At 41.8% G+C, this 18,564-nt stretch overlaps 1 protein-coding gene across 1 annotated transcript in view; it reads left to right on the forward strand.

Annotated features, from left to right (window-relative positions):
* Positions 1-1,028: 1,028 nt before the first annotated feature.
* The window catches only part of LOC142143508 (all-trans-retinol dehydrogenase [NAD(+)] ADH4-like), a 47,665-nt gene continuing 30,129 nt past the window's right edge, over positions 1,029-18,564 (forward strand). The window contains exons 1-3 of the mRNA XM_075201393.1: positions 1,029-1,117; positions 10,388-10,489; positions 12,461-12,602. Of these exons, the coding sequence (XP_075057494.1) occupies positions 1,100-1,117; positions 10,388-10,489; positions 12,461-12,602 (262 nt within the window). The 5' untranslated portion in view covers positions 1,029-1,099. The remainder of the gene's footprint in view (positions 1,118-10,387; positions 10,490-12,460; positions 12,603-18,564) is intronic.

Consider the following 18,564-nt stretch of genomic DNA (forward strand, 5'->3'; position numbering starts at 1 on the left):
AAATAAAACAAAAAGGTAGCTGGAACACTGAGTATTGCATTAATTAACTCTCAAAACTATGAACCTCTCTGTCAGTTTCACCAGTCTGACACTGGAGATCAATAGCATGCCAAGAAACAACAATTTGGTTTAGATCAAATAAACATTTGACCAATATTCACTTTACATTAAACTAAATTCAGTCTCTATTATGTATTTCCCTAATGCAGTACATACAGTGGTACAGTGGCGGATCCAGGGGGGCGGCTGCTCTGATTGTGTTTTAAACACAATCAGAGCAGCGGGGCAGCACACTGTCACTGCCGAGCGGACCTGCACATACTGTGCAGCCGCCGGCAGCCTTAGAAATTAGAAGGGGGCGGGGCCTAAATCCCCCCCCCCCCCCTAAAATCGCCCGGGGTATAGCAAAAGTCTGGATCCGCCCCTGCAGTGGTACTACTAGTTCTGTGTCCTAGATATGAGTTACTGTCTGGGCTCCTGCACTTGGCCTGTAGTAATGCCATTTGGTTCCTGTCCCTGTTTAGGCTCCTGTGCTTGGCCCTGTAATCACTGCATCCAGGAATTATACAGTGCTGAGTTAGAAGTGCTGGTCTGTTCTATGATGTTTACATGGGGACGTTATCTAGACAAATCCTACTACATACAAGATGCTGGTGCCATGGGCCCTGGCTGAACTATACATTCTGCTGCTAATGCTACAACTGGCTTACAAAGTTGTACTATTCATCAGACTTTGTTTGTTCTGTAAATATGTACATGCAATACCCATAAAACAGTTCTTAGATTGTCCTTCAATGTGTATATATATATATATATATATATACCACAGAGTTATATGCAGCTAAAAGTCTTATGGTTTACCTATAGGTGCACTTATGTTTACATTTATGACACACAATGTCTTTTGAACACTATTGTGCTATCAGTAGTGTAGTATAGTGTAATATGAAGAGGGAGGAGGGGAGAGGGGGAGGATTGGGAGTTTATGGGCTGGTAAAACTGCAGGATATTTAACCCATTTCAGGCACCACTCTGAGCATGCACTAGGACAAGTCAGCCTGTACATCTTACATCGCCTCAGAGAGAGGGAGAACTCATCATGAGCACAGTTGGGCAAGTAAGGAAACATGCTTGTTCACCTCCATTATTTGTATTATATTTTATTTCGTCTTCTCAATTCTGTATATCACCTCAACTTTTCTGCCAGATATACCAATGACCTGTTGTACAGTATGCAAATAATACAAGCTTCTTTTAGGAACTATCATGATGTAGGTAATAAAGTATATTTAATGAAAATGTGATTCAAAATTTGAGAGCAAAGTGTTAATTGCTAAAAAGGGAAATGCCGTTTTTTTTATTGATTTTCAATCAAAGCATTGAGCATTTTAGAAACAAATTTAGTAAATTGTACATTAATATTTACCCGCATTGATCAAAAATGGTGCAACATTATCTATGTTTTTATAAAGACATTGGGTAGTCTTAATTTGTTGTTTATCATCACCTTTGTACTAAAGACATTTTATGAAAAAGTTGATATTAAGTGTTATGTGTTGTTTGGAGTGTGTATCATAAGTTTATTATTATTAAATAGCTCCACCTTAGTTTGTATCTCTGTACAGAGAATATTAATCGACAGTAACTCCCTATTGTAACTTACAGTCTAAATTCCCTAACACAAAAACACATACACAAACTAGGGTACATTTTAGTCATCAGTCAATAAACCTACCTGTATGATTTTGTACTGTCGGAGGAAACCAGAGCACCCAGAATAAAATCACAAACACAAGGAGAGCATACACAGCTCTAGTATATACAAACATATTTTGTTATAACAGTGGTAAGAGCTGGGGGAATACAGTTCTTTTGAAAATAAAAACTGAAAGGCTGATTTAATAGCAATTGTGTGTCCATTAACAGGACTGCATGTCGTCATTTCTGTTTCCTCTTTACAGTTCGGTGTGAAAATTTCAGAAATAGGGCTTTTCCACCAAATACAACTTTTGTGACTCCAAATGAATCCAAGATATAAAAGTACTAAAGAACACAAGAGCTGTCAAAGCAACAAATAATCTACATGTGACAGCGAGAGTAGCAATAGCACAAGGGGTGTGGCAGATTAATATAAATGACTACAAAGTTTAATCCTTACCAGGCACAAACGCGTACAAATGTGGGAAAAATATATATGATGATTGTGCACTGAATGAGTATTTAGTTCATTACTCTACTTGATCTGTCACTAGGAAGCCAACAAGTATGTGGACAATTGAAATAATATGTAATGTAATAAAAAATGTCACCACGTTAACAAAGAAATAATGTTAAAATTGAATTGATGTCTATTAAACAATAATATTAGAAACATTAATAACATAATAAGGGATTCAATTATTACAAATGTGTCACTAATTCTGCACTGTTACATACTGAGCAGTTTCACAATAACATTAACTAGTGAGAGTAAAGCCAGTTCTGTAACAAAGGAATGTATTCTGTGGGCAGGGGCATTACACTGAGAGTTGTACACAAGTTCTTTACCAGCTTCACTGTATATAAACTCAGAAAGCATCCTGCACACTTTGAAGTAGGACAACCATCAAGTGACCAACTTGCTATCAGTGTATATTTTTTTCTGAGTTTTTTTTACCATAAGCTTAAATGAAGAAGTACATACATTGTCATGCCTATTTTTTGGATCTCCCCTCTGTGAGCAACACGGGAAAAGTGCAGGGGACATGAACTTGCGTCCTCAAGGCCCCGCCCCCGCTGTGCTATGATGGTTCACATCAGTGCACAGCAGGGTGCAGGGCTATGAAGATGAAATTCACACTCAACGCATGAATCGCATGAGGGCTCTGCTCCGCCAAGTTCAGAAGAAAGTCATGCGGGATCTGGGATGGTGGCCTACTGTCCCGGGAGTCCGGGAGAACTGCCTGAAATGTTGAGCCTCCTGGACATTCCAGGAGCGTAGGCAAGTATGCATACATATTAAAAAATGGATCTTATTCTCTTATACTAATAATAGTATGGAATACGTAGAAGGTACAATTATTTAAATATGTAGATAACCTATTTACACTGAACATAATTTAACAGATGCACAGTATCTGTACACTATAGCTTCACTACATCTTTAAAAATAATTTTACTTATACAAGAGGTAAATATACTACTGGAGTCTTCTATGAAATGGCTTAATAAATAATGAATAACTTAAATAAAAATGGCAAACACTGTGGTGCTAGAATAATACTTTTAGTTAAGTTCAGTTCAAATTCTGAACATACTAAAAGATTGTACATGGATGAGTGATGTTAACTTAGATATATACTTGCATATATCCAATTTCCAATTGGATATTCAGGAAAAATTAGGTTACACCCTAAACTTTTGAAAAAACATGCATATCTGACTGAGACCACAAGCAGTTCTGTTGAAGCCGTGCCTCCTCTCTGGGTGGCCACACTCCTTTGGACCAGTGATAGCTCCAGGAACATCTGGTTTGTTGATAATAGGAACTTGATTGCTGAAATGCTACAGAAACTAAATTACTATGTATGTATGCAGGTATTTTTAGAGGGTTACAAGTGTCTGAAATGGACAATGAAAAACTGCTTTGAATGTTGAAAAATAAACTGTAGTTGCTGGAATACCAATTGTGGTGAACTGGGATTAATTACTTAACTTGTTCAATGGTGCAAAGCTGCAATAAATTTTAGCAACCAATAAGCATTTGCTTCATTGTCTAACCTGCTCTAAATAGATAAAACGTAATTGTCGATTAAAGACCAATGTTAGTAAATAACCATTATTAAACAAATCTGCCTGTTTATATTTGCAAATGATCTTACATTTCCCAGTCACTGGAAACACCCTCATTAAAGCAATCTGCCCCTAATTTTGTAAAAAGCGTGAATGACGGAAACAGTAAAAATATCACATCAAAGACCAACCTGATACTACTGTCCTAAAACACTGCTCAGGTTAGCTTCATTTATGTCTTAAATGAATCATGTCAGAAAGGGGATATCAGATCACATTACATTTGGCTCTTTTCTGTGTTTAAATATGTTTCATTTATTGGTGGATGGGTGTCTAAAAAAAATGTGTTTACTCATAGAAGTGCAACTGGAAGGTACAAAGTATGTCCCATTATTAGTATATAAACAAGACCTGACCCCCGGGTGGAGAATTTTTGCAGAGATAAAAAAGCAAGAAATGCCCTTGATCTGCCCAACTCCTCCCATCAGTCAGTGCAAACTCCCTTCTCCACTTAGATGGTACCCCATAAAACAAAGCATGCCTGCACAAAATAGGTGCATGACATAATAAAACAGTATTTTTTGTTGCAGTTCTACAATTCAGTACTTCATAACTAACTCTTAGTAAGCCTTTCCATGGTTAATGAGTGCTATTAGTTGAAACGGCTTATCCCAAAATGTTAACTCTGTTTGTATCAACCATTCCTATATGGCTCAGATATCCCTTCTGGGAGAAGTCTGAAAATTCCATGCACTCTTTGGGCTAGATTTACTAAGCTGCGGGTTTGAAAAAGTGGGGATGTTGTCTATAGCAACCAATCAGATTCTAGCTGTCATTTTGTAGAAGGTACTAAATAAATGAAAGCTAGAATCTGATTGATTGCTATAGGCAACATTCCCACTTTTTCAAACCCGCAGCTTAGTAAATCTAGCCCTTTGTCTTAGAAAATTACCCAGGACATAGAGGCGACAGGTTTGCTAATTATTTCATATGTAAAACAGGACATATAAAGAAAACACATGTAGGCAATTATATTATGTTCTTTAATAACAGTAAATAATACCTGATATACTAATTTTGTTGCTTGACACACAGTAGTGTAGTGTAGTTTATAAATTTGAGTCTCATTTGATTTTACAGTGTTAAAATGATCTACATCTGGCAAAAAGCTAGAGGATATTTATGCATGCCATTAAAGTTTCAAATGATTTCTTGCTAATTAATGCAACATGCCTTGCAAAACATAGGCAGAATCTTAAGAGAGAAAGCTGCTAAAAGCAGGATTATGGTTGGTTGTGACAGTCAGCTACCATGACAACCAGGAGCATAAGTAGCAGTAAATGGGTTCCATAGCAAAAAGAGTTTGTAGGGGAGATTCCAAGTGAAGCATATTTACAAACAGAAACCCCCACCCTGCTTTTGTTAGTAAGCACAGGAGCCTACAAATGTACAGTGCAGCCCCATCAGTTCCATCACAGTACACAACCACAGAATCCCACTCACACACCTCCCAACATTTCAGTTCCCAGCATTGGGATGGGATAGGTCAGGGGTGTGGTTAGGTCAGGTTGGACATGCTCCCAGAGGGGCTACCAAGTGATTAGGCTGCCCATTAGAAATCTCCATACCCTCCAAACACTGCTGCACCTGGTATTCTGCACCCATTCAACGCTATACAGAGCAGCAGTGAAAGGAAGATACCTCTCAATGCTCCCATCCACAGGACAAGCATGTCTCCGGGCGGGACAGCGAGACATACCCCCAAAATTGGGACTGTCAAACACTGGACAGTTGGGAGAGCAGAGCTGGGGCCCGTGTAGCATATGGATAGCCAGTGCTAGGCCCCATAACAGATTTTACTGCAGTGGCACTAATATGCATTTTACTAGGATGTTTCAAATACTTTAAAAAGATCATTCTTTTAGATATCAATTTGACCTGTTCAAAGTTGAGGTTCTTTCTGTATGAAAGAATTGTCACTCACAGAATTCTAAAAGTACTTTAAAGGACCACTTATCATAAGATACTGTAATAATAATGTTTAAAAATATGTATTTAAAAAATTCAAGAGCATGTCAGAAATTAAGATATTTGAATAAATATGTAATCGTGGAGGGAGACATTTTCTTAGACACAACACACTGAATCTTGAAAATGGAAGATACCAGTGGTCAATAGTTGCTGCTGAAATATAGAAGAGCTTGACAAACATAAGCCTCCGCGTCCTAGGCATAGTTGACAACTGTCCATAATCTCCTCAGGGGCAAATTAAGGATTTATAAAGGGAAGTTTCCAAATGATTGCACAGGGATGCCTATTTTCAAGTATCGCAGCAGTACATATACCACTGCAATACATGCTCTATTACCACCATCGCAGGATAGCAGTAACAGGTTAAGATGATTTGATCATTAAAAAGCTTTTTTTGTTATGAATGAATGTTTTAAATATTTTTTCAATAAATGTCTGCACTTGTGCATTTCTTGATAATCAGGATGTGGTGATTTTGGCACAAGGGGCAACTGGAAGCACCCCCAAGTATGCTTCTAGGCAGGGCCGGTGCTAGGGTTCTCAGCGCCCTAGGCAAAATTTCAAAATACCGCCCCCCCCCACCCACCCCAGAACACACCAAATACCCACTTCCCAGACACTCACACACTTCACTTTCGGTAAAAAAAAATAAAAAAATAAGCCTTACCTCCTACAGCGGTCTGGCTGCCGTGATGTTTCATAGAGAACGTTGTCCAGACTCCACTGCTGTCCAGGGGCAATCACAGGATTTCTAGAGGGGAAGTATCCAAGTATTAGATATGGGAACAAAAACTTGTGAAAATGACCCATCACACTCTGCTCCCCCTGCAGCATACTGCCCCACCCCACTGCTTGACAATGTGCTCTCTCCCCCCCCCCCGCAGCACCATGTCCTCTGATCCCGCCCCTGCAGCACCATGTCCTCTGTCCCCCCCCTGCAGCACCATGTCCTCTGTCCCCCCCCTGCAGCACCATGTCCTCTGTCCACCCCCTGCAGCACCGTGTCCTCTGTCCCCCCCCCTGCAGCACCGTGTCCTCTGTCCACCCCCCTGCAGCACCATGTCCTCTGTCCCCCCCCCCCCTGCAGCACCATGATTTTATTTGCACGTCATGCTCTATATTTGACTTGCAGCAAGTCAATAATAGAGCATGAGGTGCCAATAAAATAATTATTTTATCCACCATAATGTTTAAATCAAAGATAGAGCATGAAGTACAAAATAGTCATTTTTCCAACGCATATTTTGCAAATCAAATATAGAGTATGACGTGGAAAATAGTAATTTTTATACCATTGAAAAAATACTTTTTTCCACCTCATGCTCTATATTTAATTTTCAAGCTATGTGGGAGAAAAATTAATATTATTTGCAACTTCATGCTCTATCTTTGATTTAAAAACTATGGTGGATAAAATAATTATTTTATTGGCACGTCATGCTCTATTATTGACTTTAAGCAAGTCAAATATAGAGCATGAGGTGCAATAAAATAATTATTTTATCCACCATAGTTTTTAAATTAAATATAGACCATAATGTGTGACATAATAATAAAAAATCCCACCCCCAACATTTTTTGGGCCTCCACACTTCCCCTTTGGGTACCCCATTTTTTATAAAATGAAATTAGTAATACAAAAAAAAATAAAAGATAAAGATACTTACTGTTTTTGATGCTGAAGGCTGTTCAGATGCAGAGAGGCTCTTCTGTAATGGCTGCCCACTGCTCCTCAGCTTCTTTACACCAGAGGAGAGGGGTGGAGCAGCCGTGGCATGCTGGGAAGAGAGGGGGGCGCTGGGTAGCAAACTTTATTCACACTGTCTGTCACTGACAGACAGTGTGATATACTACACAGGCGCCGCGGAAGAGTGACCCAGTGTCACCTGATCACTGATGTCAGTGATCAGGTGTGTGACAGATAGTGGGAGCGACGCGCCGGGCAGCCTGAGCGGACATTGAAGAAACAGCGGCGGCACCCCGCCGCCGCCGCTGCACCACCTCTCCCACTTCTCACCGCTGACTAGATTTTCAAATCTAGTCAGCGGCAGCGGCGCCCTGCAGGTCCCGGCGCCCTAGGCAACTGCCTAAGGTTGCCTAATGGGAGCGCCGGGCCTGCTTCTAGGGCAAAAATGGGATGCGAGGGCAAAAGGAGCACACAAGGTGATAGAAACAAAGGAATAGACACACACAATAAGGGGGGCAGAGGCATACATGGGGACACAGAGGGTGAAAGCTACACATACAAAAACAAACCTACTTCTTTTGGAAGGACAAGTGCTCAAGAGCCCCTCATAAGTCATCAGCTTCCTATGTCTAAAGTCTAATCCTAGAGCCTCTGAGAATATTTGGAACAACCAGAACACCCCATTATTTCTGGAATACAGTATGTTACATAAATGAACAGACAGACCGCAGAATCAGTCAAAAACATGGAACAGACTGATGACTGAATATGATGACTTAAGTTGCCAGACAGATAAGTAGAAGATGATATGGAGAGAGTAAGCTGTAATTGCTGATGATTAATTGGAGTTAAGCAATTTGCAAAGTTTTAAATATATGAAGTATGATAGGGCTACTATATGTTCAAGTTTGTACTCTGTTGTGTATAACTACAGTCACTTTATTACCAATGTAGTAATATAGTAATACACATACACACACAATCACATAAAAACCTACATCTATTGGTAGGAGCAGAAGGGTTCAAGTGTCCATCACCCGTGGAAAGGTGGTCTGCACTCTGCTATGTGGGCGCAAGCTGTTACTCAATGGAATAGACAGCATGTGGTCAATGGTATGGAGAAAGAGGGTTTGCCATGACCAGGGCTGCCAAGAGCAATTCAGGGCCCCGGTACAACAAATCATGTGGCCCCCCTTATAGTTGAGCATTAAAAAAAAAATGCGCCGCAAATTTTTTCGGGGATGTGGTCATGCGTTTGGGGGCGTGGCAAATGTGCCATTGGGGCGTGGCTAACATCAAAATCACTAGGCTCTCAATTCGCTGCAGCGTGACATATGTTCAAGAACTCCTGACTTTCAGGACATCTAGCACCACAGTGTAGTATACAAATAATGCAGTGTGTACACAAAGAGTTCAATCTTGGCCTGCACCTTACATTGGGCACAACACTCACCAAAAACTGGTATTGTCCTTACTAGAATCACAACATTTCACACACTGTGCTGCTCTCTCCTACCTGTTCTTCTCACTTTCTCCACCTGTGGCTGCTGGTTTCTTTTGTTGCGGCTTGTCCGGATCCTGCAATGTTGAAGGGCCTATTCCTACTCCCTCTTCTTTATAGTACTGTCCCCTTCTGTTTTCCTCCCCTTGCCTCTCCGTTTCTTTCCTTACCTTTTGTCAGCTTCTTTCTTTCTTTCCTTCTCTTCTCTTCTGTCTCCTTTTCTTCTTTCTTCTGGTCTTGTCTGGCTGCGGCGCTCCTCACTGACTGCCGGGCGTGACTTGATGACGTCACGCCCGGCAGTCGGTGTGAATGGAGCAGAGAAGAGAGGAGGGATGCGGCGCCGATCACGCGAGTATGATTCTTTTTACCCTGGCAAGCCCGGGTAAAATGTACCCATTCCCCCCCCCTCTCGGCGGCCCTGGCCATGACCAGTTAGAAGGTGGGACATGCGCTGCAGTAGTAGGCTGCACAGCCCCTACAGTGACAGCAGGGAAAGGAATAAAGGGGCAGCCCATCTTTTTTTGTTTTAGTTAACCAACACAATCCTTTCACTGGTGGGCAGCATCGGGGAGTGGGTGATTTGAACGAAGTGGGGGGGGGGGGGGCTCCTGTGTGCGCCTGCTCCTGGGAAATTACCAAGCTTTTAAGATTTATTCCTGAAATGTATATACTTGGGAATGTTGCTACTTTTCAATATTGACCAACTAATGAAATTCCTTTTTTTCTGCAGGCTAGTTGCAAATCTTACCATTGGTTCTTATCACCTAAGCTTTATAATTTGATATTTATTTAAAACAGCACCGCCGCGGACGCTTCTTTGACAGCGCTGCGGTTGCTGTATAGTACAAGGTTGCTGAAACGGAGCTGCTGCGTGTGCCCCTGTAAAAGGAGTATTTTAAAAGCAAAATACTTTATAATCAAGTAGTGCTCCATAGTTCACCGAGACTAGTATTCTACGTGCTTAGATGCAATGTGTCTCTGGAAACTATTTTAGAAAATTGGCAACTATGTTTAATCATTTCACTTATGCATGATTGGAATGTGTGTCTGTGTACCAGAGACAGATTATATAAATGCACATAAAACTAAGCTACCCTTTAGCATATAAATTATATTAAGCAGAAGGTTGTTAGCAACTAAAAGTCAAAATATGAGGCCATCTCCAGAGCTTGATCTATAGAGGTACAGTTGTTTAAAGTAGATAACTGTTTTCATTCTAGTTAGTTGTGATAATAAAGGAATGTGAAACGTGCTTAGATGGTGCTTCACAATGATATACATGTTTTTCCACTAACACAGTGCTTATGTTACCCTTTGTTCTATATAAACTCTAAAGAATCATACTGCCTTTCTTAACAACATGAAGCATAATAAATCATAATGTGTTTCCTTGGCAGGTTATCAAATGCAAAGCAGCGATAGCATGGGAGGCAGGCAAGCCTTTTAGTGTGGAAGAAATAGAAGTTGCTCCCCCAAGAGACCATGAAGTCCGGATAAAGGTAGCAATGATTTATATATTTTTTTTCCACATGGAATTTTCTTGGACTTGGCAAAATAGCAGTGACTGTCTATTGCTTAAATCACTAAGTTATGAACAAAAAAGCCAGCTATTATAATATTAGCTAGTTACTGGTTCCGGCTAGTGAATAGTCATACATATGCACTTGTGGGTAGGCTCAATTAGTATTAACAATTTATAATCTCAGTAATGTAGGAGGAGGTGAGGTGCAGGGCCGTAACTAGGGCTGGGCGATAAGGGCGACCGCCCAAGGCGCAACGTTGAAGGGGGGCACAGTTTCTGAAGATTTTAGGTTCATTTGGTTAAAATTGATGGCTAGGGGGGCAGCATTTTTTTTTCTTGCCCTATGTGCTAATATTTTAAATTACGGCTCTGGTGAGATGACAAAGCAGGGATCTGTTAATAGGAACTATGGCAGGGTTAGGTGGGTGACAAAATTGGATATAGCCAGTTCTGAGCTGGACTGGAGAGTCTGTTTTTATGACCCCTTAAAAATATTAGTAAAAGTAGCTGCTGAACCGTTTACTTCTGAGCTCATGTGCATAGCACAAAATATGACAATTGGGCACATGATATAAACACATTTCTTAGATCACACTCCTAAAATCTACCTCTGTGGAACTATACAATATTTCACATATACTACACTACAAGGGTGAATATGTAGATGTGCTTGGACGTGTCCATCTACATGACTATGTATTTAGGCAAATTACACTTTTTATATTATATTTTATTACAAAATGACAAACAGCAATGGCTGCCTTCCTCTTGAGCTTGTGAAATGGCAATATAGGGAACAGCAGACAGCTAGTGGAAAGAGTTTGTACACAACCAATGGATACAGGGCTAACATTCTTTATGTAATGCCAGTACACTGAGAGATGGGTGGGGTTTCCTTCAGTAATTCAATTAGTATACGTAGCTTTACTTACTTGATCTAATTGGCAATGCACTTACACAGTAGAAAAGGTGTGTATTTGGTTTGCAACAATGTTTAGGTGGGTGGTACATGTCAAATTAACATCAAGATGAATTCCAGGACCCAAGGTTCCCCAGCACTACATTGCCCAGAGCATCACACTGCTAACGCCGGTTTGCCTTCTTCCCATAGTGCGTCCTGGTGCCATATCTTCCCAAAGTAAATGACACATACGCAGCTGGCCATCCACATAATGTAAAAGAAAATGTGATTCATCAGACCAAGTCACTTTCTTCCATTGTTCCATTGTACCATTCTGGTACTCACATGCCTTTTGAAGGCACTTTCGGTGGTGAACAGGGGTCAGCATGGTCACTTGGACCGGTCTGTGGTTATGCAGCCTTATATGCAGCAAGCTGAGATGCACTGTGTGTTCTGACACCTTTCTATCATAGTCCGCATTAACTTTTTCAGCAATTTACGCAGAAACAGTAGCACTTCTGTGGGATCTAACCACACGGGGTAGCTTTCGCCCCTAACAGACATCAATGAGACCTGGGCGCCCATGATCCTATTGCCATGATCCTGTTCTTCCTTGATCCACCTTTGGTAGATACTACTGCATACCAGGAACTCAAAGACCTGCCATTTTGGATACTCTGACCCAGTCATCTAGTCATCACAATTTGGCCCTTGTCAAAAGTCACTCAAGTCCTTACACTTGGCCAGTTTTACTGTTTCCCACACATCAACTTCAAGAACTGACTGTTCACTTGCTGCCTAATGTATCCCCACCCCTTGACAGGTGCCATTGTAATGAGATAATAAATGTTATTCACTTCACATGTCATTGGTTTTAATGTTGTGGCTGATCGGTGTATATATTATATATCATCCCAGTTTATTATGCATTGCTATTTCTATTTGTGTTACTACTTATCCTTGCACCCAAAGTCAAACATTGCCAGCACTCTCTAAGCTTTTACTCTCTAGAATTATTCTAATCTTTCACATGCATTATGTTTTAAGATTGTTGCCACGGGAGTCTGTCGCACTGATGCTCATGCTGTGAGTGTTCATTTTAAAGAAGGTCTGTTCCCTGTCATTCTCGGTCATGAAGGAGCTGGAATTGTGGAAAGTGTTGGACCCGGTGTCACAAAGTTTAAGCCAGGTATCAAAATATACTTACAGAGAAATAGTTGTTTCATAATTACTAACATCCTGCAATATCAAGATTGTTCAGAGATTGTTTAGTCTTGTTCTTGTTAATGCCGACTAGCCACTGGCATTACATTTGTGGCAAAATAACAAGTGCGGGCTGCTTGTGAAAATGCATATAAACACAATGCAAAGTTGTTAGCAAAATGGGCATCAATTACTCTAAAAAGCATGTAAAACTAGCATATTTCCATCCATACTGTATACTGTAAACTGTATACATCTTGAGATGTATCCGCCTCTGCAGCGTCATCATATGTGCCACCACCATCAGCTTGTATTTGCAGTTTCTGCAGGACTGCATGAGATGCATAAGCGCAATCACGCCTTTACTGTACTCAGCCTACATTAAAATGCCTTTTCCTGGCTCTTTCCCACCTCTGCAGGTGGATGTAAGTGCCAGAATCACGAAGTCTACATAGGCACATATGTGCACCTACTTTCTGGGCAATGGCAGAGCGATTTTACGCAAGATATACTATGTAAGCTAGTGACTGTACCCCTATGCTTCTTATTCTTTTAATTCACTGGAAATAAAAATAAAAAGGTAATAAGAGATGATGCATGTGTTCCGCTCAGAGTCCTGCTACAGAATGAAAGACTGAGAGTGCCAATAGCTGCTCAGCCAATCATAAGCGATTACCATCTATTGATGTGGGAAAAATCAATTAATCAGTCCTGTACTCATGTCTATTGGCCATTAATTGCAATGGTGTTTCCATATGTAGTACACAAACCTACTGAAATACATGGGCGATAGGAATGAATAGACATGAAAGGGAAAATTGAAGCAGTGCTGGCTAAACCACTGAAGTTAACCTCTAGTGGGTATGAACACAATGCTTTCCTAAAGAAATCAATTAACTTTTTTAAGTACAGGGACAAGATTTAAACGTATTGAAATTGGACAATCATTGCAAAAACAATGCGCCACAACACAAACAAATTTAAGTGGCTATGGACTAGAATAGAATGGGTTTAATTTGACATGTGTTTTTTAAATATAGGTCAGGCTCAGCATTTAAACACCAGTGGATAATGGCCCTAAATTATACAAGAAACTAATACAGAGAAAATGATTATGTAACATTTTTTTCACATTTTCTATTCTAATTTTATTTTATTTTTTTAAAACTCTTTATTTTAAAACTGTATCAAAAATGTTTTACAACATGAGATCTCATAGGGAAGAAGAAAAAAACAGTTTTGAAATCACGTGCAACATAGATAAGTAAACGGCTAAAACATAGTCTGAGAGGTGTGGGATAGACAGGAGGTGGTTTGTGGAGATAACTACTATTACATTACAAGGGACCTCTAGTTACTCAGACAGGTTCCACAGTGTGAACGGGTAAAGATGGGGGCGACTATTGAGGTAGCTGAGTAGATACAGGGGTTTTATATTTTACAGGATTCAGTGCTAACCAAGAGTGACACTGGCCAATCAGAGGTGCGAAGCCTAACGAGTTCCCCGGTATTCACCAATCCCGCTGCAAGGCGGGATGGGCTTAGCTGCCGAGGGCTAACAGGTCACACTGGCATGACGCAAAATGTAGCACTGCGGATGGAAGTGTCACAGCAGAGTTTAAATACCCACCGAGATTCAAATCCCCCGTCCCGACACGAAGCGCCATCTGAGATACAGAGCGCGGGGATGGCGCTAAAGCGAAGAGAGGTAAGTTCATAACATCAGGCTATACCAGGAACAGGTTAAAGGTGGAGGTTAAACCAGTGGGTCCAAATTGAGTGATACAAAGCTAGGGTGTTAATGAGGAGGGCAGTGATGTATTCAATGGAGGAAATATACCAAATACGACTGAGTAGCTCAGTTTTCGAGGGTGGTTTGCTTCCAGAGTTTGGCTATAAGCAATTTGGAGGCTTGGTAAATGTACATGAGCAATCTGTCAGCGGGTTTAATGAGGTGGGGGTCAGGCTGGTTGAGAAGAAGTTGGTCCAGGTTTAAGACTAAATAAATCCACTGATTTTAAAAAATTTAAATTGCATAGATGCAGGGAGATGGTATTTGGTTTAAATATCTACATACGAACTAGAGGCTGATTCGCCCATAATATGGACAAAACGATCAAACTTACAGGATTTCCATTGGCGGAGTACCATTGGGGAAGAGCCCAGAGGAAACAATGGATAGTTCCAAATATAGGTCAAGGGAGAGGGATAAGTAGCTAGGTGAAAACGGCGGCTGGCCCAGTCCAAAGATGTCAGAGTGAACGATATGATCGGACATGAGTGGACCAAGGCAGGCCTATGGATCGCAGGTAGCCAAGGAAAGTAGTGAAGGGGCATGTCCAAAGCCAGGGCGCTTTCAATGTCTACCCATTTTTTGTGGCCAGAGTTAATATGACAGGATATAATGTGGCTAAGTTTGGAGACATAATAGTATTTCGAGATGAGGGGAAGTATTTGGGCTAGGGTAGTAATTCTTTACCAAGCCTAGGCTTTTTACCCTCCCCCCCTCCAAATAAATTTGTTACACAATGATTGGAGACTCGCGAGGACATGGAACGGTACATGGACTGGGAGTGTTTGGAACAGGTACAGGAGGCGTGAGAGTACACTAATATTAATTGCGTGGATATTCCGGATCCATGAGCTGTTAATGGGCGGCCATTTAGGAAGGTCCTATTGGAAGCAGGCTAGTAGAGGTTTTAATTTGAGTGATAAATCCTGGATTAGTGCGTAATGATGGTCACACCTCGGTATCAAATGGAGTGGGAATGCCATTGAAACATAAAGGACTGTAAACTTTCCTGGCTTAAGTGGAGGACATGCAGCGTTAAGGCCTCAGATTTAGAATTATTGACTCTGTATCCTGAGAGGGTTCCATATCGTGAGAGTTCTGTCATAAGTTTTGGGAGGAAAATTACAGGGTTAGTCAACATCAGAAGCACATCGTCAGTGAATAGTGAAAGTGTATAGTGGTTGGGTCCAAGTTGTACATTGGCAGATACTGGCCACCAGAGGTTCAATAGAGAGGGCAAAATGGAGTAGGGATAATGGACAGCCCTGTCAGGTGCCGTTCTGCAAACTAAAGCGACTGGAGAACTGGCCATTTGTCACGACCCACGAGGTGGGTTTCGAATATAGCGCTCGAGTGGCTTGTAGAAATCACCCCTGAAAGCCATAGGACTCCAACACGGAGAACATGAAAGGCTATGAAACCCTGTTGACTACTTTCTCTGTGTCTAGCATGAGTATGACTAAGGGGAGGTTTTTTAAATTAGATTAATCACTCTACAAGTATTGTCCGAGGCCTGTCTGTTTGAGATGAACCTCACCTGGTCCAGGTCAGTGAGGTCAGCCAGAATCCCGTTCATTCTGTTTGACATAATTTTGGCGAAAAGTTTAATGTCTGCATTGAGGAGTGAGATGGGTCGAAAGTTAGAACATAAGGTCTTTATCAGGTTTTGGGATAACAATGATAGGGGAGTTCGTCACATGAGGGTGGAAATCGTCACCATGTAGGATGGAGTTGAAAAGTTGGTTAAGTCGGAGAAGCAATTTAGGGGCAAAAACCATATAATATGCCATTGGGAGGCCGTTGGGACCCGGAGCTTTGAAGGCTTTTGGGAGCCAAGAGCAAGTTTCATTATCCTCCTTGGAGATATCCTCACACAGAGGAAGTAAATTTAGGCTGGGTAGATTACAGAATTTCAAGCAAGGCCAGATTAAGATAATGTGGACCCCTGGGATACAGGTACTGTGAGGCCCCCCCTGCTCCCAATTCATCAGACAGTCTCATCACATTCAAAACAGTCTATTTCCTACCTGTTCTTGCAGTTTACACTATCTGCTGGTTTTTTAAATTCAGCTGCTGCTAGGCCAGATCCTGGAATGTTGTGCCCTGTTTGGAAAAAGCATAGTTACTATTGATCTCCTGAAAAGCTGAGCAAATAATATACAGCCTAACCAGCTCCAGCATTAAATTTACATAGCATTCACATTTAAAAAATTGGGCCTATTTCTCCTAGCTAGCAGTGATACACTCCCCCACAATCCAGCCCCTTCACATTACAGTAACCCAGCTCCCAGATTACAGAAATATGGTATACCAGTCCCACACTATAGCAATACTACCCTCACTATATCACTGCAAACTGCACTAATACCACTCCTATCCACACAGTGCTCCAATACCACCCCTCTCCTCACACTGCTCCAGTACCACCCCTCTCCCCACACTGCCCCAATACCACCCCTCTCCCCACACTGCCCCAATACCACCCTGCTGCGTACACTGCCCCAATACCACCCCTCTCCCCACACTGCCCCCCCCCCCGCATCACACTGTACCCCAAAAACATCTCAATGCCTCCCCAGCATCACCCACTCCTCCAGCATCTCAATGTCCCCAGCAGCTTCACACTGTCCAGCCCAGCATCTCAGTGCCCCCAGCTTCATCCTCCCACAAGCATCTCAATGTTCCCAGCATCATCACACTGTCCAGCCCATCATCTCAGTCCCCCCCCAGCATCTCAGTGCCACGCCGCAGCTTCATCTGCCCCGCCAGCATCTCAATGTCCGCAGAGGCATCTCAGTGCCCCCCCCCCAGCTTTATCCGTCCCCCGCAGCATCTCAATGTCCCCCCGAATATCACACCGTTATTTACTTACCTTACTTATCTCCTCTTGACTGTGCGGCTCGTTACAGCGTCTGGACAGTGAGGAGGAGGGAGAGGCACAGCGCATCCCATCTGCACTGTACCTGAGGTCTGCACGGCATGGTTGTTAAGTTGGCTGGTCCACCAGGAAGTAGATCAAAGTGCAGCTGAGCTCAGCTTGTCTGCTCGTCTGCCAGCAAGAAATATATAAATAATTTATTTCAAATAAAAAAAAAACATAACTCAAAAAATCTTTGTTAGGGCCCACCAGGTCCCTAGGCTGTAGCCCCTTTAGCCTAGCATTAATACGGCTCTGATTTCAAGTAGTCAGTAATGTCAGGTTGGGGCAAGGTGACATCACTGGGTGGGGAGAAAATATATAGCATAGAATAAGGAGCAGAAGGTCTTATTAATAACCCAGGGGTCATAGGACAGAGCACCTTGGGGTCTCGTATGACAGTAATCAGTTGTGAGGCCCTTTTGGTCTTAAGACTATTGGCTAAAATGGAGAGTGCCTTGTTGCTCTTTTTATAAAACCTTTGCCCCAACCAGTGTGAAATCTTTTCATTTTTTTTCAGCTAGTAAGTGGTTTAAGTCATCTCTAAGCTGGGTCAGCTGGTCGAGAATAGTCTTGGATTGAGTGCGTTTGTTTTGCAGTTCCAGGGAGTTCATTTGGGAAAAGACTGAAGTGATGCGCTCGATCTGTTTGCTCTTATGATTAGTGACATATTTGATCATTTCTCCACGTATGACTGCCTTGTGTGCTTCCCAGATAGTGGAATAGGGAACATATCCCGTGGTGTTGAGCTCAAAGTATTCAGATAGCTTGTCGCTTACCATGTCCCAAAAGCAGGAGTGTTTTATGTAATCTCTATGAAAAGTCAAATAATACCTCAACAGCCAAATGGTCAGACCAGGGGTTGGTGTAAATTGAAGCAGACAAGAGAGAAGAGACCAGTGAGAGACAGCAGAGGAGCATGTCGATGCAAGAGTAGGAATCATGGGGGTGGGAATAGAAAGTGTAATCCCTAACGGTGGAATACAGTGCTCTCAACGTATCAAATAAGCCTGTCTCAGTTACATGTCTACTGAGCGTTCTGGAACCAGGGGAGTAAGCACTCGTTGTGGATGTGCCTGAACGGCTAAAAAGGAGTGGGTAAGGACTGTATTAAAGTCCCCCCTTAACAATACTTTACCAATACTTTACCTGAGCGATGGAAGTGTAGTTCACGAAAAAGGCAAGAAAAATAGAGATATGGCCCGTGTTAGGTGCGTAGACATTTGCCAAGGTAATTGA

Source organism: Mixophyes fleayi, chromosome 1 (genome assembly GCF_038048845.1).
Source record: "Mixophyes fleayi isolate aMixFle1 chromosome 1, aMixFle1.hap1, whole genome shotgun sequence".
NCBI classification, from domain to species: domain Eukaryota; kingdom Metazoa; phylum Chordata; class Amphibia; order Anura; family Limnodynastidae; genus Mixophyes; species Mixophyes fleayi.